A 26,831-nucleotide genomic window follows, 5' to 3' on the forward strand; every position below is an offset into this window, starting at 1 on the left:
ATGAATGCATATTGTGACCTATATAGCATACGATAAAGACTGTAATTAATGCAGAATATAGTAGGGGAAGCTAGTGGAGTATCTCTAAACCACCTGTGTTATTTCTTTTTAACAAGAATTTTGTTGGAAATAAAAAATATATATTTTCTAGAATAGATACACGTAAAAATGTTCTTAAACAACTTATAAATAGGTTATAAAATGGATTTAGTTTCTCATCACTTACCCTGTAATGGTCAAGGTTGTCTTCTGGAGTTGGGAGACCCATGTAACGTTCTGTATACACTGAGTCTGCGATGAAAAAAAATTAAAAACAGTTAATTCATACAATAAACTTTTCTTTCTCTTATTGGGTTACTTTATGTGCTTTCATATGTCGTAACTTGTGCGTGGGTCTGTAGCATCCCCCTCAGGAGTGTCTCTTCGAGATCATTTTTATTTGGCTTGTTAATGTAGCCAGACACCTGCTCAGACTCATGCCTTTCCATACTCAGCTGGAACAAGTGAGGGGTAGAGGGAGATCAAACTAGATGATCTAAACCCAGTCAACAACCCATCTACAGAGGGCACCTGGATGGCTCAGTCGGTTAAGCATCTGCCTTTGGCTCAGGTCATGATCCTGGGATCCTGGGATCAAGCCCCACATCGGGCTCCCTGTTCAGCGGAGAGTCTGCCTCTCCCTCCCCCTCTGCTCTGCCCCTCCTCCCGCCCCGTGCTTGTGCTCTCTCACTTGTGCTTTCTCAAATAAATAAATAAATCTTTGAAAAAAAGATCCATCTGCAGACATATCAAATGCTAAGTGCTGAAAAGTCAGGGCTTTTAACATTATCATTTGATCCTTTCAAAGAATCTTAATTAGGAAGTCACTTAATGCCTCAACTGTCTTGAATTTTTGGTCCCGACACAAGCATATGCCCTAATTTTCTTTTGGAAACCCCTTATAATGTTCAATTACTAGTTGCTTACTTAAATCATATTTTTTTGGCAGCTTAAAATTCACTATAACGAAAACAAAGAATTAAGTTATCATTTATTCGCTGTATATCCCCATATTAGCTCAGCTACTCCATCACAATGTGAGGTAAACATTTGGTTTTGTTCATTTTGTGGCAAGCCCTCAATTTTGGCATTATAATAGTTGTGTATTGTGAAATAGATCACATTAATATCTGCTGAAATGATGTAAGCTTTTTTATCTATAAATATGGCTGAAAACAGGATACATAACTGGTTTGGTTATTTTGGATAATTAAACATATTTTTGCCCTATTTAAAAAAATTTTATAGATATATCCTAAAATATACATGAGAAAATTTATAATTTACTGTGGCTACATTCCAAAATAACTTTAAAAACTGAAGTAATTGCTTTGAAAGATGCCCCCTCCAGTGACCAGATTATTGTAAATAGATTAAGAATAGAGTAATATGCTGTCATTGTGCTATTTAGGTTAATGGTTTGAATTTCACTGCAATTGTACAGGTAGTTCAATACTAATCTCATTAATTCTTTAAATGAATATGTCATCTAAACAACAACCTTAAGCAACATTCTAACCCTTTTTGAAAGACTGGCATCATTAAAAACTACATTGATAATGAGTGTTAGTTATTCCACATGTGTTCTTTATGCCTCTTCTATGGAAATCAAAATACTGTCTTTCAAAATGAATAACAGCAATATTTCATCCTTTTGATTAAAAGGAATATAGACTATATGTAATTTTATATATCTAGAGGACACTAATATAGAAAATATAATATTTTAAAGGACATTTAAAGATACAAGATCTTCATAAAATGTTCATATCTTTTAACATTTAAAAATGAGTAATTTAGGTTGGATATGTGAGAGGAGGTTTGAAAATAGCCTTTAAGGGCAAAATAAACTTTTCCTGAAACGGCAGCAGATTTCCAATTCTTCTTGCCCTAGAACATAGTACCCCTTTCTTATTATGTTAGTCAGGTTAACATTTGTAAGAAGATCTGAAATTCATTTTTTTCTTTTTTAGAGAGAGAGTGTGTGTATAAGAGTGTGTGTACCAGCAAGGGGAGGGGCGGAGGGGCGGAGGGGCGGAGGGAGAAGGAAAGAGAGAATCTTAAGCAGGCTTCATGCCCAGCGCAGGGCTAGATCTTAAAACCCTAAACTGAAATCAAATGCCTAATGGCTGAGTCACCCAGGCACCCCTGAAATTTTAATAGGATTTTAAAAATGCATAATACAGGTGTTGTAAACTTTTACAAATGCACCGTTGAAATGCCATTTATGTACTCCTTCTATCTGATCTTTGAGTAAAATTGTTCAAAGTAATACATATGTAAGAACTCTAGAAAGTGCCTATGTCTAGAAAATTGAGTTGGTCCAAATATATTTAATGAAGTTCTCTTATCATTACACTTCTAAACGCACAAAGATTGCTTCTATTATTTTATTGACCACCAGAGGTCTCCAAAAACAAGCTATCCAACAGAACAATCAGTATAAGCAGGAAAGTAATTCTAAGAAAACAAATCCATTGTGTGCAGACTAAGTCAGAAGTATGCTTTCCAGTTTTTTTTTTAACAGAAAGATAGCAATATTTATTTATCTATTTGTTTGTTTGTTTATTATTTTTTACATTGGCTTCTCTTGACTTAGCCTTTAAAAAAGGGTTTCCTACAAGATTGGTACTACCATACATTAGGGCATAAAATATGTAATGAGCATATTTGTTTCAATGAGTCTATCGCAGAAAGGAATTGAGATGGGGTCTGAAAAGGTACAGGAAAATAATTCATCTCCTCACCACCTCGCTTTCCCCCTACTAGTGTTCCAATGCTCACTCTCTCCCCCTGGAGAATTACAGGCTTACACATGTATGATGCCTTATAGAATTATTTTCAATGACAGAAGAAGCGATCCTAGAGTGGCTTTCACTAACTTAGAGACGGTGGGGGGAAAAAAACACAAACAACCTAGGAATTCCCCCATCCTTACTCTCGTCTTTCCAACCAAACCCTACTTTATTTGACCTTTACTGGAAGAAAAAGAAATACATGCTTCTTTTATTCTGCTAATATGTGAAGCCCAAAAACTCAAACTAAAATAAGAAAGGGTTTATCTGCAGAAATGTAGCATTAGGGATGTTTTGACATTTAGAAAACAGAATTTGTTGATAACTAAACGTATAGATAACAATACCACAGAGCCTTTCACAATAGCAGAGTCAGTGAGATCATTCGATTATAGGTTATCTGTAAAGCGCATCTACAATGAATCAGCTTATTTCCTGTAGAAACAGTGAAACTCAAAAAGGAATGGTTTTGTCATTGAAATTTTAAGGTCAACACTCTGTATCTTTTTGTACCTGAAAGTAATTACATACCATAGTACTCCCACCGTGAGACAGGGGCCACGGCTATCCCACACTTGAACACGCCACTGCCGGCTCCCAGGACCATTGAGGTTACGTACCCTCCATATGACTAAGGAGTGGAAATGGTTATTTTTATGGAGGTAAAGGAATTCAGGACATATGGTAAGCGAGTCGCAGTTTCCATATTTCTCACATCTTTATATACTGTGCCTCTTTAGAGATAGAAAGCATGGTAGAGAAGGGCTTAAATTGGCCTTAATTGGACAATATCTAAAGACTACACTTTCGGAGCCCTGGTCCCTTTGCTTGATAGGTCTAAGTGGGAAAAGCATCAAAAATTTGCTGGGTAGTACTTAAAGAAAAAAAGATCAATAAACACTAGATCTTTCCTGACTTTGACTCATGAGAAAAATCACCCTCCTTCCTTCTCTCCTGCTCTCCTTCCCCACCCGTCTCCCTCTTTCTCTCCCTTCCTTACCTCCCTCACCTCCCTCCTTAATCATAATAAGCAAAGATGTACACCTGACTAGCAGGGACTCACCGGCCTAGAGAGCTAAGACATTTTATCGGGGTCTTCTTAGATTAAAGATATGTGATTTTCATCTCCAAATATTCACATGCCAAAGATAAATTATCGTGCTCCAAATTATATTCACTAGCTATATGGACACAGATTCATAGCCAAACAACTACTCACCCAGCCCCAAATTGCAATCCGCTTGTCATCCACAAATCCCATTTTTGAAAATTGTCTAAAACACATGGAAGAAGTCCATGAATTAGTATTGCACTGTGTACAGAGAACTAGGGTAAGTAGTAAGTTCACAAATGTGAAACCCTGCCATTTGCTCTCTATTTCCTCCTGTTGGAATCTAAGATTAATTACGGCCAGCAATCAGATAAACACCTGAGATGGATGTATATCTCTTTTTTTTTTTAACTTAAGAGCCAGATGAACAAGGTTTACTTTTGTTGGAGTCCATAAAAATTTTGTCTGTTTGTGTGTGTGTGTGTGTGTGTGTGTGTGTGTGTGCGTGTGTGTATGATTCACAGAAAACAAATCCTGGCAGTTTTTTTCACAGCTTTATATAAAAATTTGCAGCCCAGATGCACTTTTCTTTACATAATTGAATTTAAATCTCTCCAGATGTTTTTCAGTTGAAGAGAGGCTGCCCCCGCAATGGAGAAATAGAGGCGCATGGAAAACATCTGGGTAGGGCTTAGGAAGGTCTCTGGGCCCCCTACCTGAGAACTTAAACACCATTCTCTAAATAAATCCCTTCTTTTGCTGGGTGTTGATTAGTTAGCTCGGCACCATTAAGTAGGAAGCGATTTTTCCTTGATGGATTAAGAAGTCTTTTTGCCACAAAATTGGGCCCCGGATTTGTATCCAGTTAAAGAAATGAGAAAAATGTTTTATGCACCCACTTTTTAATCTTAGCCTTACAACAAAAGGTAATTTGTTTGCTTTAAGAAGCAATCTAGCATATGGGGCTCTTTAACTTGTAGTATTGTTGGGGGTGGGGGTGAGGACCCTTGCACTGACCTATATGTGACTTTGGGAATTTTTGTGTTTTCAATTATAGATATATGCCTTAGGCAGCCCTGAGTTAAGCAATATTAGAAAAAAATTAAGTCGTTTTCAACTCATTATCTTCTCCCTGTAAACTTTTAAAACTTAGAACACATATATGTATAGAAATGTGCACCAAATCACGAGTGAACAAGTTGATAAACTTTACAGAATGAGTATATCCTTGGACTGAGACAGAGTGCAGTACTAAGCCCCAGAAGCCTCTAGGTCATTACCCCTTGCAGAAGGAAAAAAATGAAACGTTTTCCTTTTATAAGAGTCCAATTTGTGCCCGGTTTTGGACTTTATATAAAACGGGTCATGCAGGAGATACACTTTTGTGCCTGGCTTCCTTCATTCAACAGTCTGTGAGATTCATCTACGTTGCTGTATATAGTTCTTTTTAGTTGCTGAATTAGTATTCTATTGCATAAATACACTACATCTCATTAACTTTTTAAACTGGAGATGTATATTGTGGATACCCAATTCTGTAATTTTGGATCTGAGAAGCCCTGGACACTCTGCCCTCTCTCACAGAGGATCAGTCTGGATAAATAAAACTTTAGTTTTAAAATATCACAGCCCTACTCCTGAACCAGTTTATCCTCTGTCTCTAATCTAAACTTCTCTTTCTCTCTACTTTACTTTAAAGGAAAATAGCTAATCATTAACTTTGGTGTAAGACACTTAGGGATACTTAGTAAATTGCCCTCTTTTCTTCTTTTTGGTTGTTTCTTGTTTTTAAAGGCATTCTCCTCCACCCCTTTCATCATTCACCATTCTTCTGCATTTCCTAGTTTATGATTTCATAACATTATTTTAAATTGACCACCTGTCATGCTTCCCTAGACATACAGGCAGTTGGTTATAGAAACTCAAAGACTGCATTTCCCATTTACCAGTTGAGTGCAGTTGAACTGGAGCATGCATTTGAGACTCCAATTGAGTTGGAGACCTCGATTCAGATTCTGACTTCCCCTGGCAAATTACCTAACCTAAGAGGCTGCATTTTTTACCTGAAGCATGGGGTACAGATCCCCACTTCATAGGGGTGCTGTGCCGTTCCCATGACAATGCGGGTAAAACCTTGCCCATTACGTGGTAACCATTATCCATCAGTAACATCTCTCTTAAGCCAGACCACATCCATCTGTGGACTCATGACTGGAAAGCGCAACAATGAGATGTGATTCATACTTAATGAAACCCTTACAATTGTGAGTGAAGATGGCTGTGCTCCACAATTCTCCCCAAATGGCAGAGTAACCCTCAACCAGACTGTAGGAGCCACTCTTAGGACTTGATAGCTACCCCACGTTAACGCACAGCCTCCTACACTATAAAGGAACACTGGACTCCTTCACTTAGCCTTGACTACAGGGATGGTCCACTTGTTTAGTCAGATGTTTACTCGGGGCTGCATTTATCCCTCAGTCTGTCCACGGACAGATGAATGTCAAGTCTCTGCTCCCGGAAGGAGGTAGCACATATACCAACTCCCTTTCTAGAGTCACAGAGAGGAATTTAAGAAATATGTCTTTTTTAACCTTTATATACGTCTCTAATGACATACATTTTTATCTAAGTGTGGTATCTTCACTGAAAATGTACCCCAAAGAAAGAAGATTCATCCAAGGACACTTTGCATTCTTTCCACTTTACAACTTTAAAATATAAATCGAGAGGGAAAAATCAGATGACCTGCGGATTCATCTCCTACTCACTCACCTGGCTGCTTCAATTTGATCTTCAACTTCAAATGTTCCCAGTCTTCTGTTGACTGCGTGCATGATCTTGTCTCCTTGGTAACCACTTCCTCTGCCATCAAAGCTGGCTACAATAACGTTTTCTGTGCTTGCAAGGTAAGTAGCCCAGTTGAGTCTGAAGACAGCGTCTGCTTTTTGACTACACGGGCCTGCATATCTGTGAAAAATCCCAAATTGTTAGCCGTTGCGGTTTTTCTGAATCAAATGAGGCGTGCCTGTATTTCTACTCCCTGTGGACAAGAAATGTGCGTCTTTCCCGACCACAAGCCTGAAACTGTGCCGGCCACCAGGGTGTCCACAATGGTTCCTCTAAAACTTGGCAACATGGCTATAATGGCTGTGTGTTTCCTTCAAAGATGCCCATTGGTTTTACCTTTGAAGACTGGTATCAAACACAGACTTCAGAGGCCAACATTTTCTAAGTCGTATATTTCTTGGAAATCAAAGAAATAAATACTTAATAGTTGGGACAGGGATGTTGTGTTATGAAAAATTAATGAGGATGACAATCGCTGCAGCTGTGACTATATCCTTCCCCCCTGGCTTGCAAGCACTCCTACTCTACGTGTGCATTGCCTAGGCTGGAACTTCCGAAAGGGTGGCTTGACTGCTGTGTAATCCGCACCCCCTCTCCCCAGCCCTGCACAGGGTGCCACGCTCAGGCTCCACAAGTCACTGTGGAGTGGGCCAAGGTATGCATGACCACTAGTCCTTAAAACTTCAAAGGAAAAAAGAAGTGGACGGTCTTGAAAAACCTGTACGTTTTTATTCCGCACTCTATTCATTAACGAGCTTAACTCCCTGCTAGCTGCAATCTTTACAGGCTAGACCCCACTCCCACGCAGCTGGATGCCCAATCGCCATCAAGCCCTCTCATTTCCATTTGTTAATCAAGGCAAGTTCCCTATAGCTCCTTGCATCTCACTTAAATATGTCATCTTTGCACAATCTACAGGACTCCCGGACCCAGACCTGGTCCGGTACCTCTCCCTCCCAGCCCATCCCTCTTACTGGTCTGCTCACTGCTCCCTCCACTCAACATGCCTTTGCTCTTCCTAGGGATGGAAGTCAAAAGAACTTTGGTTTTAAACAAAACATTGTATTACTTTCATTTGTAACATTCTAACTTTAAAAAGAAGAAGCCATTCATGCATTTCTTGGGCGAGTAAACATTTTTTAACAACATGTGAAATGCCTTGGTCCTTTCAATGATATTAGATTTCGAAGGGGAAGAGCTTCCCTTAATATTAGTTATGTATCAAGTTACCCTACCCGCTAAGATTAAACAACACTATTTTTAAAAATAGAAAACAAAGATTTAAACATCTAAGGATGGGAAGAGGAAAACAACTAAAAAGAAAAGGGCAGTAAATTTACCATGTGTTTTTAAACTTTCCTAAATAAAGTGGAGGTCTAGCCATTCCTCACTGGGGAGTTGAAGAGGATAAAAGTCTCACTCTTTTCTAAAATATCTGTTTCCAGTATTGGGGCTAAAGCCTAAAGCAAATTGATGTCACTCTAGTCGAAGTTAGGCTTACTGAAAATGAAACAGCACATCTGGAACTTTGAAATACCTTTTTCTCTTTCTTTGAGCTTTTATGTTTTGTTTACATGGAACTGTAAGTACAGTGCAACAAGGTTGTGTTGGATGCTAACACCCCCTCTTTTGTGGGTGGTGGTGGTGGTTACAACAGAAAAGTGATGTTCTTGAGTCTCAGTTTCCTTTTCTGTATAATGGGCCCAACAGAACTCCTCACATCGGTTTGCAAATTACCTGGCAGGTAGCAGGCACCCGGCACATTTTTTGGTTTGTTTCTCTTATTTTTAATCAAGGATATGAGACAATCTAGGACAGGAGGAGTGGCCTTGTGCCATTATGTGTGAGTTCAGGGCAATTTTAGAAGGACTGAAGTAAAATGTATTCCCAGTCATTATCAAAAATATTTTACAAAGATGCCACGTTTAGAATTTGCATGACTTTACATTTACTGTTCAAAGATGTGTGATTTCAGAACTTTCTCTGAGACTTGAAAAAGTCTGGATTATAATGAATAATTTCCTATATCACATCTTCTCTTCACCAAAGAGGGGAATGAAAAATACCAGGCAGTGGTATTTCAGGAACTAAAGGAAGAGAAACCTGATGTACTAATGCATCAAAGGCCACTAATGGCGATATTTGGGCAAGTTTGGGGGTAAGGAAGTTGTGAAGACTATTAATACCCATCTCTTGCACGTTAAAATGTCTATGAGGTAAGCATAAAACTGGTGACCTGAAAATTCCTTTGGAATTCCCTTGTAGTTCAGAGAAATAAATCAAAACTAAAGGACCGTATGCCATTACAACAGAGAGGTGTCTACTTTCTCCATTCGAAAGATGGTAGAAAACAAAGGTTTGGATTTGTGATTGCAAAATGGAAGAAGGAAATAGTAAAATTCTTCACAATGATTCAGGAAGAGACAAAGGATACATTCGCCTCTAATTTTCTGTTAAGCTGCACTAGGTAAAAAATGTCCAATGATTAACTTTTAATTTGTTCCCTCCTCTTGAATACTTACACATCTATTAGTAGAGGATATTTCTTGGATGTATCAAAATGAGGAGGCAAGATCATCTGATACCAGAATTCTAAACAAACAGAAAGATGGATCAGTAAATTAAGAGTAATTATTAGCACACGATCTAGGTTTCTTTGCAGTGATAAATCATAGTTAGTATTCAACAATTTGTTAAATTATAATAGAAAAAAATGAACTGCTTGGAATCAGTATGCTTTTAAGATATAAAAACATTCTCTTTCCGGTTAGAATACTAGTTAAGATTAAAGCAATAAAGTTGTTTCTAATATATCTAATTAAATATATTGGTGCCTTGTAAAATAAAAGTGCATCTTAGAATTGCTAATGTTTTGTTTTTATGATTCTGTTCTTTGGCATCTGATCTACTTATCTAGTTTGTTTATGGCTTATGTTCTAAGTTTTCCTCCAAAATGTTTTCCTCTTCTTGAATTTCCTTGAAGATGTTTAGGATTTTTAGTTGGCCCTAACTCTATTTTAAAATTCTGATTTAATAACATTTTTGTAATTCTTATTGCCATCCCAGACCGCAAAGCTGAGTTCCCATTTCCAGCTCTGTGTCTCACAGAATGAAATCAGGCTTACACGCAGCAGACTGTTATGTACGTTCTATATGATCTGCAGGTCTGTTTAATTCTCTCTGCTTGACCTAGCATCAGTCTAATAAAATCTGTCCCTAAATAATGAATTGGTTTCCTTTGCTCCCCAAATCAAGATGAGTTAGATTAATAAATCTTAAAGAGAGAGAGAGATTGAGAAATTTTCTATATTTTAATCAGATTATTTCCAGCTTCAGTAGATTTAACCTATAGGGGAAAAAAATCCGTATCTCTAGAGCTGCTGTTTCTTTATGTTTATCTTTCTTTTCTTCCTTTCTTTTTTTTTTTGTTGTTAAAATTATTTTAGTTGAGGAAAAAAGAAAGGTTTAAGAGTAAATCTCTATATAGATAGATTTCCCTTCAATTTGTATTTGTATTTTAAATATATGCCTTCTGACTAAATGTGCTTATAAGAATAAAATTTAAGTCTTTATTATTTTTCAATAGAATGTCAAACCATGTGTTGATCATGATGTTTTTAATAAATATGCCAAACCCACCATTTGATCTCTCCTTTGTTTGAATTTGTACTAGTGGATTAGAAGTGTTTTAGTTCCATCTTTCTGAAGATGCCATTTTTTTCTTTAGGTGTGGGGGCGTGCTTTGTAATCCCCAGTCCCACCTCCTACTGCCCCTCCTCCTCGACGCCCCCACCCCCCCCCCCCTTCCCTGGAGTTTGAATGTACAACCGCCTCCCAGCTGGACTCTCCAGCTCTGGCAGATCCAGGCTCAGTGTCCTCCCTACCAGGTTGCCCATCCAGTCCTGTGGTTTTCCCTGAGCCAAAAACTTTCGAGGTCCCCCACTGTTTGTCAAATCTCAGTATGCAGTGCCTTCCGCACCAGCAACCCAGGTAGCTCTCCGGAACTCTAAGTCCTTGCCCATCATGCCAGCAGCACCAGCATCACCTAAGAGCCAAGTACAAACTCTAAACCCTGGGCTCACCCTGCCTTGCTGGATACCAAGACTACTGTTAACAAGGTGCCAGGTGATTCATATGCACATTCAGTTTCAGCAGCCCTGCCCTAAGCTCTTCTTCACAAGCACCCTCTACTCCCCAGCGCTTTTCCTGCCACGTAAAATTGGATGGATCTTTTCTACTGGATCTTACTGAATCTTTTTTTATTAGTATCCTATATTTAAAAAAAACTTAAATCAGTCCTGACGGATTTCCCCATCCCCCATGAGTAATTAGCTCTTAATGGGAAAAACGGCCAACAAATACAAATGAACAAACTACAAAATTTCCTACTCAAAGAACACTCTCCCCACACCCCCACCCCCGTTCTCAGTGGTTCCCGCACACCATCCCTGCTCAGGCTCCCAGCACAGGGACCAGGCTAACTATGGCAAAGAGAAAGTTAGGAAAAATTCAAGATTTCTCTCCCGAGATTGAAGTTTTAACATTTTACAGCCAACCCTAATTTTTTTATACAATCACGTCAGATATTTTTTAATCTCTTTGGGTTAAAGGTAAAATATATCAGGATATCATTAAGTTAAACACTCAATTAATACTTAATAGCAGAACAGAGTTACTAACAGAATGAAACATAAGCAGCAATAGTTTTTTCAAAGACTAAGCAGCATTTTTTTCCAAATGCCTTCATTTTAACAGAATAACTTTTACATAGAGTGGTATTGTATTTTAAAACAAAAAACATGTAAAACTAGCAGTTTTCACGACAGAATATTTCATAGAAAAAAATAACCTCAAATTAGATGTACATAATAATAAAATGTGTATTTTCAGATCAAGTTACCACGTTTAGTTATATTTTTTATTGGTGTTTCCAGGAGCAGTTCTGTTCCTAAGGAGATTTAACTTACTTGTTTCATTCAAAATAATGAAATCCAGTTTTTTTGAGGGCATCTGGACATCCTGCAGCATTTTATCCAAAGCTGAATTGTCTTCCAGGACTCTCAGTTCTAAGCAAATATTGCAGACGGCAGTAATTTGTTACAATGTGAAGAATTCAGATTGTGCAAAGTGCTAACAAATAAGTAGCAATTCACTGATGGGACTATACATACTTTGGATTATAAACCTTGAGTTCAAATCATTTTTTTAAACACTCTAAAGCCAAAAAAAAAAAAAAAAAATCCCACTATGCTAAGTACCTGTTGATCTTATTCACACACACTTTTCTAAAAAGCAAAGGAAAGGTGAAATGCTAGGAAATACCTTTATCGTCGCTGCTACTATGCAGAGTATACAGGGGCAGACCAGGGCCTGTTAACAGGAAAAATGCTTTAGGTGAGGCTTTTTAAGAAAAGAAGATAGCATATTTTTAAAAAAATGGCCATTTGATACCATTTAACTTTGATATGATTTTAATACCATTTAGCTCTGACAGAATAAAAATCATGGTAGATAAGGTGCTTACTAAGTGTTAGCTGTTTTTCCTTTTCCTTGGAATAGGTGCAATTTGAGATTAAGAAGTATTACCGGAAAGGCACAGGGATCAGTACAATGAAGCAGAAAATGAACCTCTGGCCCCGTTGAGTGCCTTGGGCATGCTGCCTACAATATCCTCAACTGTGAACTAAACCCACCAACCCCTGACACGGCTATCTTTCCTTCCCCACCCTAAATCCACAATCCGGCCATGACCACGCCGGCTCTCGGGCCCTGCCCCCTTAGGGCGGAGCTCTGGAGCCAGCCTGGGGGTGGGGGTGGATTTCCCTCCCGCTGCCCCCACCCCACTGAGTCCTGAGCCAGGGGGCACATCTGCACAGTGCCTGACTTGGATAAGCGATTCCTTTCTGGCATGCAAAAGTGTTTTTCTCGCATGAACATATCTTCACTATTTATCCCAACTGGTAGTTGCAGACTAGAAGGTAATGTATAGAAAAGCTATTTGGTGAGCTATTTAATTTTGATGCATTTAGATAATATTAATGTTTTACTCTTGATCAGAACCACAGTGAAGGCATTATAAAGACCTGGGTTTGAATCCTGGCTTCCCTGCTGTGTGACAACATATCTGTGTTCCATCTCTTTACATATAAAAGGAGAACAGTATCACTTTAAAGAGTTTTCTTAAGAATCAAACAAGACTACAAATATAAAACTTTTAGCACAGTTCCTAGTACGAAATGTGTGCCCAAGAAATGACTAAAAACAGTCACAGGAAAAAAAAAAAAAGAAAGAAAGAGAAGAGAAAGATGTAATAATGAAGAAAATGTGCTAGTAAATAAAGATTCAGATAGCTGGTTTGGAGATCTCTTTCCGGCGAGGGACAGTTCTTTCTCAGAATATCCAGATTCTTTCATTTTGAGAAGTAATCTAGCATAGGGCTTATTGGAGGGCTCAGGAGGGCTCAGGAGATGGAGACCTGTGCTTGAATCCTGTTGTGCCTCTTATTAGCTGTGTGACCTGTGGAAGTCACGTTGCCTGTCCTTTCCAAGTTTCTTCATTTATAATAAAGAAAACAATAATAAAATAGCAACAGAAGATGGAGCAGTGAGCAGGTTGGGTGACAGACACTACTCACATACATTTTCTCATCTAAAGGGGCAAGTGCATAAAATAATAATTAAAAAATCTACAATAAAAAATCTATATGTATATATGCACACACACACACACACACACACATATATTATATATGTGTATAAAATGAGGTGCCTCTGCTATACCTAGTCTCCAGTGTATGTGTATATTTGTTGTGAGTTCAGTCAAAAGCAAGCCATGCAACTCTCTTGGTTAGAAGGGGAGGAAAGGTGGTTAACTTACCACTTAGATGTGCTTGAAGAGAAGGGGACTTATGGGATTTCAAGAGCTCCTCAGATTCAAGAGGAGAAAACTAAGCAGGGCAGAAAGAATGTTTCCCAGACTGGACACAGAAAGGGATAGTTGGGCAGAATGAGTCAGGATGGGGACAGCTGGGTGGCTCAGTCGGTTGAGCGTCTGCCTTCGGCTCAGGTCATGCTCCCAGGGTCCTGGGATCGAGCCCCACATCGGGCTCCCTGCTCCGCGGGGAGCCTGCTTCTCCCTCTCCGTTTGTTTTTCCCTCTCCCTCTGCTTCTCCCTCTGCCTGCAACTCCCCCTGCTTGTGTGCTCTCTCTCTCTCTCTCTCTCTCTCTCTCTCTCTGATAAATAAATAAATAAGTAAATAATCTTAAAAAAAAAAAAAAGAATGAGCCAGGCGGGTGGTAAGAATATTGTCTGAAGAGCAGAAGGAATGAAGTCAGCTGGTGAGTGGAAGGCCGGAATGGAAGGAGCCACTTCAGATAGACAGACATGATGTTCTCCCTCCCCTTGGCAGTTCACACTTACCTGAACACCTCAGTTGATAGTACTTTGCCTCTTTACTAAATGATACAGAATAGTACTGACACCTTTCTGGATTCAGCTCACAACTCAGGCATGTCACCTTTGTGTAGTCACTCAGTTGGATTCTGTAAACCAATGGTGGAAATTAAGTGCTTAATGAAAGGCTAAATGAAAAGACAGGATTGAATAATGCCATATTCTAGTTTCAAAGGTATCAGAATGCCAAAACAATGCTCAAAAACTTTTTTTTAATGTGCAACAAATACATGGATTAATTCATAACAACCTCAAACCTCCCATTGTTTGGGAATAACACAAAACATCTAATAAAGTCATTCTCTGCTGTTGACACCTGGGGTGTAATTTATAAGGGAATGAAAGTGCTCAATTACAATTCTAGTTAGTTAAAACACAGAAAAACAAAACAAAACCAAACCCAGAAATTGTTCTTCAGCTAAAAAGACTCAAGTCAATAATTTGATTTAGCTCTTACTTATAAAGATTTCTTCCTCCTGGCATTCCTTTATATTCATTACTAATGTAGTATCTGGGAAGAAAACAAATTAAATATATATTGATTATGTTTTTTAAGAAAGTCAAGCACCCTCTATTTAACTCAACACCAAACATTCATGCTGGCCCCTCTCGCATCCTTCTCCCCTGCCCCCTCTCCCCCAGAAGCCTATTTCCTGTCATCTCTAAATAGATTAGGAGATCCTATTTTTTAAAGTAGACTAAAATATCTGAATGCAGGGATTGTTCCCTTCACTAAAGTGACAAGTAAAAACTCAAAAAAAAAAAAAAAAAAGTCTTTTGTGAGAAAAGTACCACCGGACAGCCAGCCTGAAGTTTGAGAGCCCACGTACCTATATTGTTTTCCATATTTGCTATTTTATAGCACAAACTACTAGACGGCAGGAGCCCCATCTTTCTGAGAGCAGCTGAGCCACTTCTAAAGAGGCCTTTTAAAAACTTCTTTGGGCAGTGGCAAAAATCCTCCGTGGTGAGACCCAGTAATGAATTATAGAAGTGCCTTAGATTCTAATGAAAAATAACACTCCTTTGCCACCAACTCATGCATAGTAGTTGACAGCTTCTGCAAAGCTTTCCATTTTCCAGAGTAAGGTCGAGATACGGACAGATAAAATAGCCTCTCCAAGCCTTCCAAAAATTTGGTGCCAGTTAAAATTTAACCAAATGCCCCTGATTCTGATTCGGTGTTCCAAGACATTTTAAGAAAAAGAGGCTACAGCTCTTCTAATGCAAAGCAGGTAAGAGCAAGAGGTAGAGCTGCTTGGTGGCACGGTATCAAATCTGCCAGGCGTATGTGAAAATCATTAAGGCTTCCGTATGCTAAAAAGAAAAAAAGTACTGAACACATTCCAAATAGACTATTCTTTATTTGTAGGAGATTTTCCCCTACTTCTGGGCAAAGAGGATGTGATTACGACGAGTATGTTTACATCCTATCAATTATTGGAATACTCACAGGTAATCACTGGTAAGAGCTTCTATCCCGATGACTTCCCAAGCTCCTTTTGTAATAAATGTGCAACCCTAATGGGATTTTTTAAAAAGACGTTTATTAACCTCTCTAATCGAAGTGGAGGGTTGAATCTTTTACAGCAGCAATTTAGATAATCTTAGGTCTTCTTGGGTTTCCCCTCTCTATCCCATCATCCTCCAGATACCCCTTTGGAATTTGAATTAGCCAGATTATTAGTACCTCCTGATTGACTTTACCAAATGTTTCCACTTCAAGTTAGTCTCATTAAAAAAGAGATCAACCTGAAATAAATTACGTAAGAATACTTACTTGCTTATCTATTTGGAATAGGCAAATGTGCTTGTAGCCATCTTGGTTGCTGATGATCTTGTAGAACCTCTTCCCGTCGGAGGTAAAATGAGGCTCTGAAGGCCTAAACTACAGAATAATAGAAAACAAAAAAACAGATCAGAGCGCATCAGTCTCATCTCAGTACCAACTTTAATTTTTCCAAGTCCTCTCAACACCTCTGCCCAAAACCCATGCTTCATTTACTTGCCAAGAGAAACCAGAGTGTCTCAAAAGAAAATTCTCCTTCTAGAAAATGCAGACAAAAAGATCTCTCAGGGAATTTTTTGTGCAGAGTAAATGAGAGAAAGCACATAAAGAGGCTTACGCAGGACTCTCAACACATATCAGTGGTATTGTTATCTCTGGACATCTCTCTGTGGAGGATAACTCTATGACTTCTGGCTATAAATGTGCAAAAATTAGCATTCATCTTTCAGTTTTAAGAAGTAAATTTCCTCAGTGTCACAGATGTGCTTTCTTGAAACAGACTATTATTATTATTATTATTATTATAACTGGGAGTTTGTACATCTTAATCCCCTTCACCTATTTTGCCCATCCCCCACGCCGCTTCCCTCCTGGCATCCGTGAGTGATTGCTTTCTGTTTGGTTGGTTAGTTTATTTGAACAGACTATTATTTTTACTGTTTCAGATAAGAAGTGGTTTTTAATTTGAGGGCTTTGTCCCCTCCTTTTTAAATACTTATTTCTTTTTGAAAGCCAGCAAGGGTTTAACCATTTCTGGACCGGATACTAGAAGGAATGTCTGTCGTACATTTCACATGGAAAGATTCTTATAGTTACCATTTTTATTGTAAGTCTTTTCATTCTGCTAAGTAGGATCAACAATTTACCAAAAAAGTAGTTGTATGGAAATATAGTATAAAATTTCCATTTTTCACAGTTCAATAAAAGATAGTTCTCAGAACATAATGTAGTTTAAGCAGAAGAATATCTATCCCAGCCTGAAGGGAATATGTCGCTTTACGACTTCGATTTCCTTCCTACATTTGAGAGCAGGTAGGAGATGGTCTTTTAAAATTGTTGGTTCACTTTACCCTCGATGTTTCCTCTCTTATCAGCTCCCATTTTGGGAAGGAAGAAAAACGCTTCCCTCTTCTCTTTAGTGATTCAAAGTGGATTCATTTCTGGAGCAAGCTGAGGCGTGCAGTGCACTTGGTGTTCTCATTACAGCTCTCTGAAACACATTCCCCTCTCTAGACCTGTGTTCACAGCCTCATCTTTTTAATACATTTCCCTGTTTCCCCTGGATGGAGTTGTGCCTAGTAGAAATGTGTGAAAAGTGGCATCTGTCTGGTTAAATACAGAGAGGAAAAAACATATTTTTTTCAAAGAGTCGTGAGGAAGTGTAGCATGTCTCTTGCCATGGAGGAAACCACTTTTCATGTTGGCAAACCTCTCCCCTCTGCCCAATCAATGCCTGAAGAGAAGGGACGTGTGAATGCTATCGGAGCTCTGAGCCCAGCTGGATGGGGTCCTGTTTCTGGACCAGGGGCCTCCCCTGTATACCCCAAGAGATGTGAATGAAATCTTTACTTTTTTTTTTTTTTTTTTTGGTCCCTTTGTTTCTCTCTTAAAGGAGACTTAACAGAAGGGATCGTAAAAATTAGGTGAGATTTGTTCATCATCTTTCTATGGGATGCCACAATGGCTGTAGATCCTCCGCTAACTTGTTTCGTCCCATGGCCCGGTAGCCACACGGTTGGTGATTCTGCCCAAGGCATAGTGTAGCGGGAGTGAGAAGCATGACTCGTCTCTGCGGGTCACCGTCCTTTCTTGGATAAAACTGCGTCTGGGGCCTAGTAAAGCGTGAAGCCACACGAGTATGATTTCCTCCAAAGGGAGGTGCACAGCAGTGTTGCTGGACGGATACAGTCGCTGCCGAGTTGCTGCTGGATATAGTCGCATCTCCTTACACATTTGCGCAGGCAGTGGATGGAAGCCATGTTTTCTGCCTCCAAAGCACAGGACTTCAAAGATGAGGTCAACGAGTATATTCTGCGTCTTAGCTGCTTTTCAGCAGCAGTTGCTTTTTAACTTTTCAGGAGCTACCGTTTGCCTAGAGTATGTCTTTTGTTTTGTCTGCCCTCAAGTTTTCACTTGTCCCATTCCTTTTTCCACCTGAGCATGTTCTATGTTCCCCATGAAAAGCTATCTCTGCAGGGCACATTTAAATATTTTGAGAAAGGGCGCCTGGGTGGCTCAGTTGGTTAAGCGACTGCCTTGAGCTCAGGTCATGATCCTGGAGTCCCGGGATCGAGTCCCACGTCGGGCTCCCTGCTCAGCGGGGAGTCTGCTTCTCCCTCTGACCCTCTTCCCTCTCATGTTCTCTGTCTCTCCTTCTCTCTCTCTCAAATAAATAAATAAAATCTTTAAAAAAATAAATATTTTGAGAAATTGGTCAAGTAATATCTCTATTAATAGGAAATAACATAGGGCCCCCCCTTTGGTATATCTGCCAAATATCGAATAGCTCTGAGTATCTGATCCATACCACAAAAACCCTGTAACTCTTCAGCACTTACTCTTCCAACCCAGCCAGTGGTACTCATTTCAGCGTGTTCTTGTGCCTAAGGAGGGAAAAATACAAGGCAGCGTTTCAGAGAGAAGTAAGATACTAATTCTATTCTTTATCTGCAACTCGTGGTAACAGAAGCAAAACTGCACTTAAAATAATGGAAAACTATCTCCATTCATATAGTTGTATTCATGCTCAGATTGTTTATATGATTGCATTAGAACAGTTACCTCTCTTGCCTAGAGCTCTGTCTTCCATATGTGGCCCTGGAAGCTCCCCCAGCATTTTTAACTCAACCCGTACGGAACAGAAGATGATGTCGTTTATCTTGCCTCCATCCCCACCGGCTTGTTCTGATGCCTTCATTCTTCTGCTTCGTGCCACCCCTCACCCAAGCCAGAGACTCGGGAGTCACTGTGGATGCCTCCTCTCCTCACTGCCGCCTCCCCGGCCCCTGGCTCCTGGTTCTCTGATTTCTCTCCTCCTACTGCACTGTTACTGCCTTAGCTTCTGTTCTCGCCCGGTTTCGCTTGGCCCATTGCCCTGACCTCTCCGGGTTGGAGACCCTGCTGCTCTTCTCCTCTTCCACCCTGCTCAAACCCCGCTGACCTCGTTTGGCAGCAGACAGTTCTATCCCATTACGATGCTCTCCTATCTAACACCTAGAAATAGCTCCCCGTGTCTTACAAGTAAGTCCAAACTCCTCAGACCGGCACCTGAGCCTCAGCCCACCTCCACCCTCGGTTCTCACCATGGTGCCCCTCCCCAGCCCCTCATCCTCTGGAGCCCCAGACCCTGGCGCTCCCAGCCATTCACGGGATGCCTTTGCACAGCTTCTGCTCCCAGGGTCCTTGTGCCCTTCTCTGTCCCGGGTGCTCTAGGCCTCCCTTGTCATCTCCCATTGCCTGTCCTCAGTTGAGTGGATCGTCTTCTTTGGCCCTCCATTCCCTCTGTACTTTGCTTATACCCTTTTAGGGCACAATATCCTGATAGTAGGATGATAAAATTGGCAGGAAGCAAAGAGCTTAGGTTTTTTAGTTTGGATTCTGGCTGTCATGTGACCTAAGCAAGCTCCTTAACTTCACAGAACCTCTGTCTCCACAGTGTCTGGCTACTGTGAGTGTTCAAGAAACCGTAACTGTTATTACTGATTATCCTAATGGTATTCCCTATACTAAAACATACACATTTTGGGGACTGGCATGTTGTCTAATTTGTTTGTTTTTGTTTGTTTTAAATCCAGAGCTATGCACGGCATAGCATAGTAGGTAGTACGTAGGGACATAGTAGGTAATCAGTGTTTGCTGTATAAATAAACGAATGGGCAAATCAAGATATGGTGTGCCCAAGCTTTCGGAGGCAAGAATCTGCACTGTGCCCAACCAGGCTGGGAAATGTGTGTGTGGGGGGGCGGGGGGGGGTAGTATGTAGGCACAGAGCCTATTACCAGAAAAGGGCTTGGAGTGGTGTCCTTCATATATGCCAGTAAACCTTCCCTGGACGTCGCCCTTCCTGAGGTTGCTGGTTCCCACAGGGGCTCTAATTCTGATTCACCAGCTTGGCTGAACCTTGTGGTTTCTTCTGGGGAATGCCCTGCCCCCCAGCACCTCGAGGCTGAATTAACACTCGCCTTTGTCTTAATGTTGCCACCCCCTCCACCTGGTAGTTATCTATTGATGTTCTAAAGCTCTTGACTGCTGAAAGATAGTCACAGGATGGTAAGAGATTTGTGTGGCCTTTTGATACGTGTTTTGTTTCACATATTCTCAGCCAATCATTCTCCGCTCCCCATATTTTCTCTATTGAAACACACTTTGTTGACCTTGCAGCCACTGGCCCTCTTGGGCTTTCTGAATTTTGACATCAAATTCTATCTTCTGCGTTTCCAATCACCACCCCCTCCCCAAGTGATACTATCCATAACTAAGACAGTATGACGGATGAGGAGAGATGAAATGGAAGTACCACCAGATATCAGATTCTCTAAAAATTAGTCAAGACTTACCCACTGCCTCAGGATCTGACATAGAGTCAGAAAGAAAAGAAACTCAAACTTTATTTCCTGATTCCTAACCATTCCCTCTCCCTGTTTTTATATAGTCCTTGGATCACATGTAGCTTTAGAAGCAGAACATCCCCCATTAAACCTTACCACTGTATTTCTCCAGTGGTTGGTGGAATTATCATAGTCACAAATATCCATGACTGAATAGTTCTGAATCCTTCGGAGCCACTGCAAGGAAATCCTTTCTTCATTTACCCATGTCACATCACACAAGTAGTAATCCCTGGAAGGAAGGACGGAAGGAAAAAGAGAGAGAAAGAAAAAGAGAGAGAGAATCACTATTTCCAGACCTTGGTACAGATAGACATTTTACTCAATGAAATGAATCTTAAGAGGCATATAATTTTGCATGGTTGTCAAAACAACTTAATACCACAATATTTTACCTTTTCTGAAAACTTAAAGTGTAATTTAGTTTTGAATGGAAATTAAAATATATCTGACAGGAAAAACAGCAGCTGACAACGTAACAGTGGCTTAGCAAACGTGACTCACACCACGGCGCAGGATTTTTCAAGTCCTCAACTTGGCCTTTAGTGGTGCCAGGAAGTCAAGGGTGACGTTTTCCTATCTCTTTTCTGCTGTCTTGAGAGAACATTACAGTGAAGCCAGAGACACTGGCTGAGATTCGAATATTTTCTGGTAATCTGATGCGTGCTTCTCCAGAAAATCCTTACTTTTAAGGGTGAAATTATAACTGACCCTTTTCTCAAGCTCGTTTTCAAAGGGGAAAAAAAAAATGACTCACATCTTTACAGACGTTGAAAATCAAATAATTATATTGTAAAAATTTTTTCTCAAAAGTCAAACATGAACCATGTGAAAAAATCAAGGAACCGTAACATAAAATTTATACGAACGGAGATACCGCTAGCAATGCACCCTCCTCCAACACATACCTCTAAACGTTTTTGGAACTACCTTTTGATTTGCAGTGAGATGCATGGAATTCTCAATTTACCTTTCTGCTAGCCTACCTAAATATTTCCTCTGGATTGTTTATTTTATTTGCTCCTCCTAGCCCTCAGTGTGATTCTGAATGACCATTCTTAAATCATTGGTTTCCACTGTCTGATCAAAGCTTTGTTCCGTTTTGTCACAAAATTTCCAAGAGGATCTTTTCTCCCCCTTTCTTCCTGACTGGCCCTGGCCCCGTGGCCATATCCTCCTCATCACTCCGAATGCTCTAAAATGCTCCTTTGCTCTTCCCTTCACAGGCTGTGGCCACCCCTCCTCTGTCTCTTTGCTGTCCTTGCCTGACCACAAGCTCTCTGAGGCACGGCCGCAGCTTTCTTGCTCCCAGGGTGTCCCCAGGCCCCATCGGAATGAATACCCGGCACAAAATAGACACTGGAGCTGAAATTCTGTGGAATGCAGCGCTGACGAAGGGGAAAGTCCTATCGTGTTCTTTGTGGCCTCAATAGCTCTGTCCTTCCTCAGAATTCACAGATCATGTCCTGTCTGCACTCCCTTCACAGACACAAAAGCAAACAGCCACTACTTACGAGCACTTAGGATGGATCACCACTTCACTATCCCCCCTCTATAGCTGGGGACACTTCCTGTGTTAATGTCCCCAGGGGCACCTCCTGGCTGTCCCCGCTGCAAGCAGCAAGTACTGAAAGACCCCTTCACCCAGCAGCAAAACACCACCTTCCCACCAACAGGGACTCTTCTCCACTTCAGCCCTTTCTCTTGCTTATTAAGAACCTATACACTGGGCGCCTGGGTGGCTCAGTTGGTTAAGCGACTGCCTTCGGCTCAGGCCATGATCCTGGAGTCCTGGGATCGAGTCCCACATCGGGCTCCCTGCTCAGCAGGGAGTCTGCTTCTCCCTCTGACCCCCCCCCTCTCATGCTCTCTCTCTATCTCATTCTCTCTCTCAAATAAATAAAATCATTAAAAAAATAAAAAATAAATAAATAAATAAAATTAAGAACCTATACACTATCCAGTCAGCATAGTTGGTATTCCATGAACACCTTCTGAGATTTCCCAGCTGCCCCCTGCTTTGTTCAACCTGCCCTCAGTCTGAAACCTCTGCCATGCTCTGACTTCCTTAGGTCCTCCTCAAATATCCACTGTGCCTTCTTGGAAAGCCCCTCCGCCCGCACAGATATCAGCAGTCTTAAGGGGCTCATCACTAATGACTGCCAGGCTGCAGGGTCTGAGAGTTTGCACACCTCTTTGCACGCACAGGACCAAGGGCACCTCATGGAGTCCAACTCTTCTGCCCTGTGCCCAGCCCACATTCATTAAAGGAGAAAATGGAAAGGCAAATAAATCTTGCTGGGGATAGGGACTAAATCATGCAAATGGGATGGAACAATGACATGCAAGGGAGAAAGTAAAACTTTCTGAGATTAACTTTCTAGACTAGGGGTCTGAAGACTTTTTCAGTAAAGAGCCAGATAGTAAATATTTCAAGTTTTGCAGGTCACGTGAGCTCTGTCACAGTGACTTATTTCTGCCTTTGCAGGACAAAAGCAGCCACAGACAAACACGTTTAGAGGAGTTTCAGTGAAACCCTGAGATCTGAAGGTCATATAATTTTCACATGTCATGAAATATTAGTCTTCTTGTGATTTTCCTTCCCAACCCTTCAAGAGTGTAAAACCCTTTCTTACTTGCAGATCATGCAAAAACAGGCATGGGGCTGGATTTGCCAGTGGACCCCAGCGTGCTAATCCCTCCTCTATGCCCGTGGTTCTCAATCACAGATCAAATCCCTTTGTGAATCAGATGAAAATCATGTGCCTCTCTCTAGGGGCAGTGGGGGGGGGGGGGGGAGTCTCTTCACTTACATGCACATATTGCCCAGGGCTCCATGGGCGTCGATTAGGATCATAGGCTCCAGAAACAGCTTTCCATTTTCTAAAGTGTCCCGGTTGGGGAAAAGGGCGGGCGAGGGGGGAAGGAAACTCTTTAACATGATTAGTGGGTCACCTTTACTAAGTGCTGTATCCACTAAAAACCGTAGATCGTACTACAGGTTCAGAAATCAGCAGTAGAAAAGTAACTTTTCCTCATTCGAAATCGGAGTAATGAAATTTGGGAAGTCGGCCAGGAAACTCACATGCATCTGGCACCTTCCCTGCGCATTTCTAGATCAAAGGTTCATGACCCTGTATCTTCCACTCTCTCTGTCACTCTCGGGTAGCCCAAGGTGTACTCTGCACCTTCTGATGCTTCCAGAAGGGCCGTTGGCCAGCCAGCAGATGGGACATTTTGAATCCTCATGGAAATATACTTCTGTTTAATCACAGCTTCTCTTTAGGATTTGGAATTAAGGGGAGACAGAACGACGCTGCATACCGTGCCCTGAGCCAAGATCGTGCCAGTCTGAGATGTCAGTGAGTCATTAAAAATGTATAAGGGAACCAATGGCCCAATTGTACTTTTTATTGAAGGGTTTAAGTCCCACTTAGGACCAGAAAAATCCAAAGAGCAGGATTATCAACTATAAATTACATTACATGCTGATTTTTCTTGAAGATTTATTTATTTATTTTTAGAGAGAAAGTGTGCATGCATGTGCAAGTAGGCGAGGGGCAGAAGGCGAAGGAGAGAGAAGTTCAAGCAGGCAAACTCCCTGCCCAGCCTGGAGCCCCAGCTGGAGCTGGATCTCATGACCCTGAGATCATGTCCTGAGCTACCCAGGTGCCCCAGATGCCGATTTTATTCTGTAAAAGCAGAGAGGCGTCTACTGAATAGATTGCTTATGTAATGGTGGGAAGGGGCAGAAGAGGGACCGTCAGGCAACCTGGACTTCCCTTGAGCCAGAGACCACCTATCCTGTCAGACATAGTTATTCAATAAGCTCTTCTAACTTCTGGGACAATGTTATTCTAAGGAGAGTATGGTTGACTTTAATACTAAAGCAATGGAGTAATTTCTGGATATAATAATAGGAGTTCACACCCATGAGCAGTTTACTCTGTGCTAAGAACTGTTCCAAGTGCTCCAAGTTTGTGGCACCCTATGGGCTAAGAAGGCTAGGGTTCATGTTTTGCAAACAAGGAAAGGGAGGTGTAGAAAGGTTAAGTAAGTTGCCCAAGGTCACACACTGGGAAGTGTCGGAGCCACGATTCAAACCAAGCAGTTGGCTTCAGATTTTCTGTTCCCAGTAGCTCCCTCTATAGAACCTCCACCCATCCCTCTGGTAAATACTGTTGGCTAGCTTCACCCTCTTGCTTTTTTTCCAGGATAAAATTCCTCACTCTATGAGTGAGGTCTGTTTATTCCTACAGAGTGTGTGTAAACTAAATAGCTGAATTTTATAAAGCAAATTATATTCGAATGTACTGGGACAGACCTGCTTTTGAAGGTCATACTACAGAGAATCCCTTTGTAAAGTGACCACTGGGTAGGAGTTTAATAAATGTCTGTTGAGTTGCATTAATTTCCCTAATGCGTGTACATGGTTTTTTTTTGGTATGTTAAGGATACTTAACATCAGGTAGGCATTACTAACCGGAAAAAATGTTGGAGAGAAATTGCTCCTAAGTGCAACTGCAGACGGTGGAGTGATTAACTTGGTGAATCACCCAAGGAAGCGGGCGTTCTGCCAGTGCTGGCCCTGGGCTCCATGCCACCCTCTGTTCTGAGGGGAATGCCAGCCTTCCTGGGGCTGCTGACAGATCGCTGAGGAGAAGGACAGGTGGGGTGAGGGGGAGCCCATCACAGAGGGCAGCACCCACAGCAGGCGAGCTCCTGATCCACCTCCTGTCTCGAGGTGTTGCTAGCTTGCAGCCATTTCTGTCCAGTCCGTTTATCTCCTGTGTGACAACCCCAGACCCTGATATCGCTACTTTATAGATCAAGGATTCTCCACTGTTCAGAGGAGGCATTTATCTATTACATTACTCAGCAGCAGAAAAAACAGGGTGGGGCAGGTCAGGAGCTGGCTGTGATGGGTCCCCGGAGCCATTCAGCAGATGTCGGGTGGGGTCACCTCAGTAGAACATGCCCTTCCCAATCCTCTAGCTCAGGCCACAGAATCTGCAGATGGCTGGGAGGAGGCAGAAAAGAGGGACTGCTAGGCAAGGTCACTTGGAGGGTCATCTTCGGTGCTGGTTGTGTAAACCATCCCACGCACATACAGTCACACACATAACATAACACATCCATCCACGCAGAAGCTTATTCATTTATTCTACAAATGTTCATTGGGCACTTGCTGGGTGTCAGACCCCCACCCCCCACCCCCGAGACGCACTGGAGATACTACTGTAAGATGGGCCTCTACCTATAGAACTTTCTTATTTCAACCCAGCAACATGAAGCCAGGCTCTAAATAAAGCAGATGGGGTGGGGGGGTTATGATTTTACAGTATATGTTGTTTTCTCTCAAAGATGTTGAGCTTGCAAATTCCCATTATGAGTCATCAATACAAACGAGCAGCCTAATGAATCTAATCCACTTGACCTCTAAGTCAATGAGGGCAACAGGGAGGCTCCCTGCCTCTGGTAGGATTTCACCTGCTAAAAGATCTGTGGTGCAAGGACATGGCCTCAGGGGAAAGCGAGTGATGGGTGCCTGGGCAGAGGACGGAAGAAACACGCCCACCCTCACAGGGCTCCAGGCGATCTTACACTCCAGGAGCTAGCGGATGGCTAGGAAACACAGCAGAGGGTGCTGGGCAGTTTCCGAAGAGGCACAACTTGCCGGGATTAACCCCGCCCTGTTGGATGTTTGTATGAGGCCAGAAAGTTGGGCATCACCGCCTGCTAGAACATTTTCCCCAGAGAGGACCTCGAGCCTGGTTTTACATAAACTGCAGCCTCACTGGTGTTAATAAAGACCAGAGCTGGATTTATAATTCCCTATATAACACATTCCTGAGGCATTTCCAGAAATGATTCTTCAGTAAAATACATCTCACATAAAATATCCCCAGGGCGTGAGGCAGTCCTCACCAGGAATGCAGCATAAAGAACTGTAAACAATTACTTAAAGGTTCATTCGTCCGGGGCAAAAACTAAGTCCTTGGACTTGCGCACATTTCCTGAGCTCAGCTTATGGAATGAAGTTTCTAAGGGGGCAGGGGGAGACCGCACAGATGGGGACCTGTGAAATGGCCATGACAATGACACGGTAGGCAGTGACTTGTCAAGTGAGATGTGAGCGGGGCATCAAGCATAGTCCCTGCCCACAGGAAACACTCTCTGCATTAGAACTCCATTATGCAATGAGCCTGGTCTGGCAGGTCCAGGCCTGTGTCCCCTTCCCAGCTCCC

General features: G+C 41.4%; 1 protein-coding gene across 2 annotated transcripts in view; it reads right to left on the minus strand.

The window, feature by feature from the left end:
• The window catches only part of DPP4 (dipeptidyl peptidase 4), a 77,575-nt gene that overhangs the window by 12,401 nt on the left and 38,343 nt on the right, over positions 1 to 26,831 (minus strand). For both annotated transcript variants that reach the window (XM_027591036.2, XM_027591035.2), the window contains 13 exons: positions 20,680 to 20,815; positions 18,535 to 18,579; positions 15,968 to 16,075; positions 15,641 to 15,708; positions 14,645 to 14,698; positions 14,155 to 14,276; positions 12,058 to 12,105; positions 11,703 to 11,801; positions 9,258 to 9,327; positions 6,661 to 6,855; positions 4,054 to 4,108; positions 3,366 to 3,465; positions 227 to 291 (listed from right to left, as the gene is read on the minus strand). In XM_027591036.2, the coding sequence (XP_027446837.1) occupies positions 227 to 291; positions 3,366 to 3,465; positions 4,054 to 4,108; positions 6,661 to 6,855; positions 9,258 to 9,327; positions 11,703 to 11,801; positions 12,058 to 12,105; positions 14,155 to 14,276; positions 14,645 to 14,698; positions 15,641 to 15,708; positions 15,968 to 16,075; positions 18,535 to 18,579; positions 20,680 to 20,815 (1,165 nt within the window). The remainder of the gene's footprint in view (positions 1 to 226; positions 292 to 3,365; positions 3,466 to 4,053; positions 4,109 to 6,660; positions 6,856 to 9,257; positions 9,328 to 11,702; positions 11,802 to 12,057; positions 12,106 to 14,154; positions 14,277 to 14,644; positions 14,699 to 15,640; positions 15,709 to 15,967; positions 16,076 to 18,534; positions 18,580 to 20,679; positions 20,816 to 26,831) is intronic.

The sequence above is a fragment of the Zalophus californianus genome, chromosome 3 (assembly GCF_009762305.2).
Source record: "Zalophus californianus isolate mZalCal1 chromosome 3, mZalCal1.pri.v2, whole genome shotgun sequence".
In the NCBI taxonomy this organism is placed as follows: domain Eukaryota; kingdom Metazoa; phylum Chordata; class Mammalia; order Carnivora; family Otariidae; genus Zalophus; species Zalophus californianus.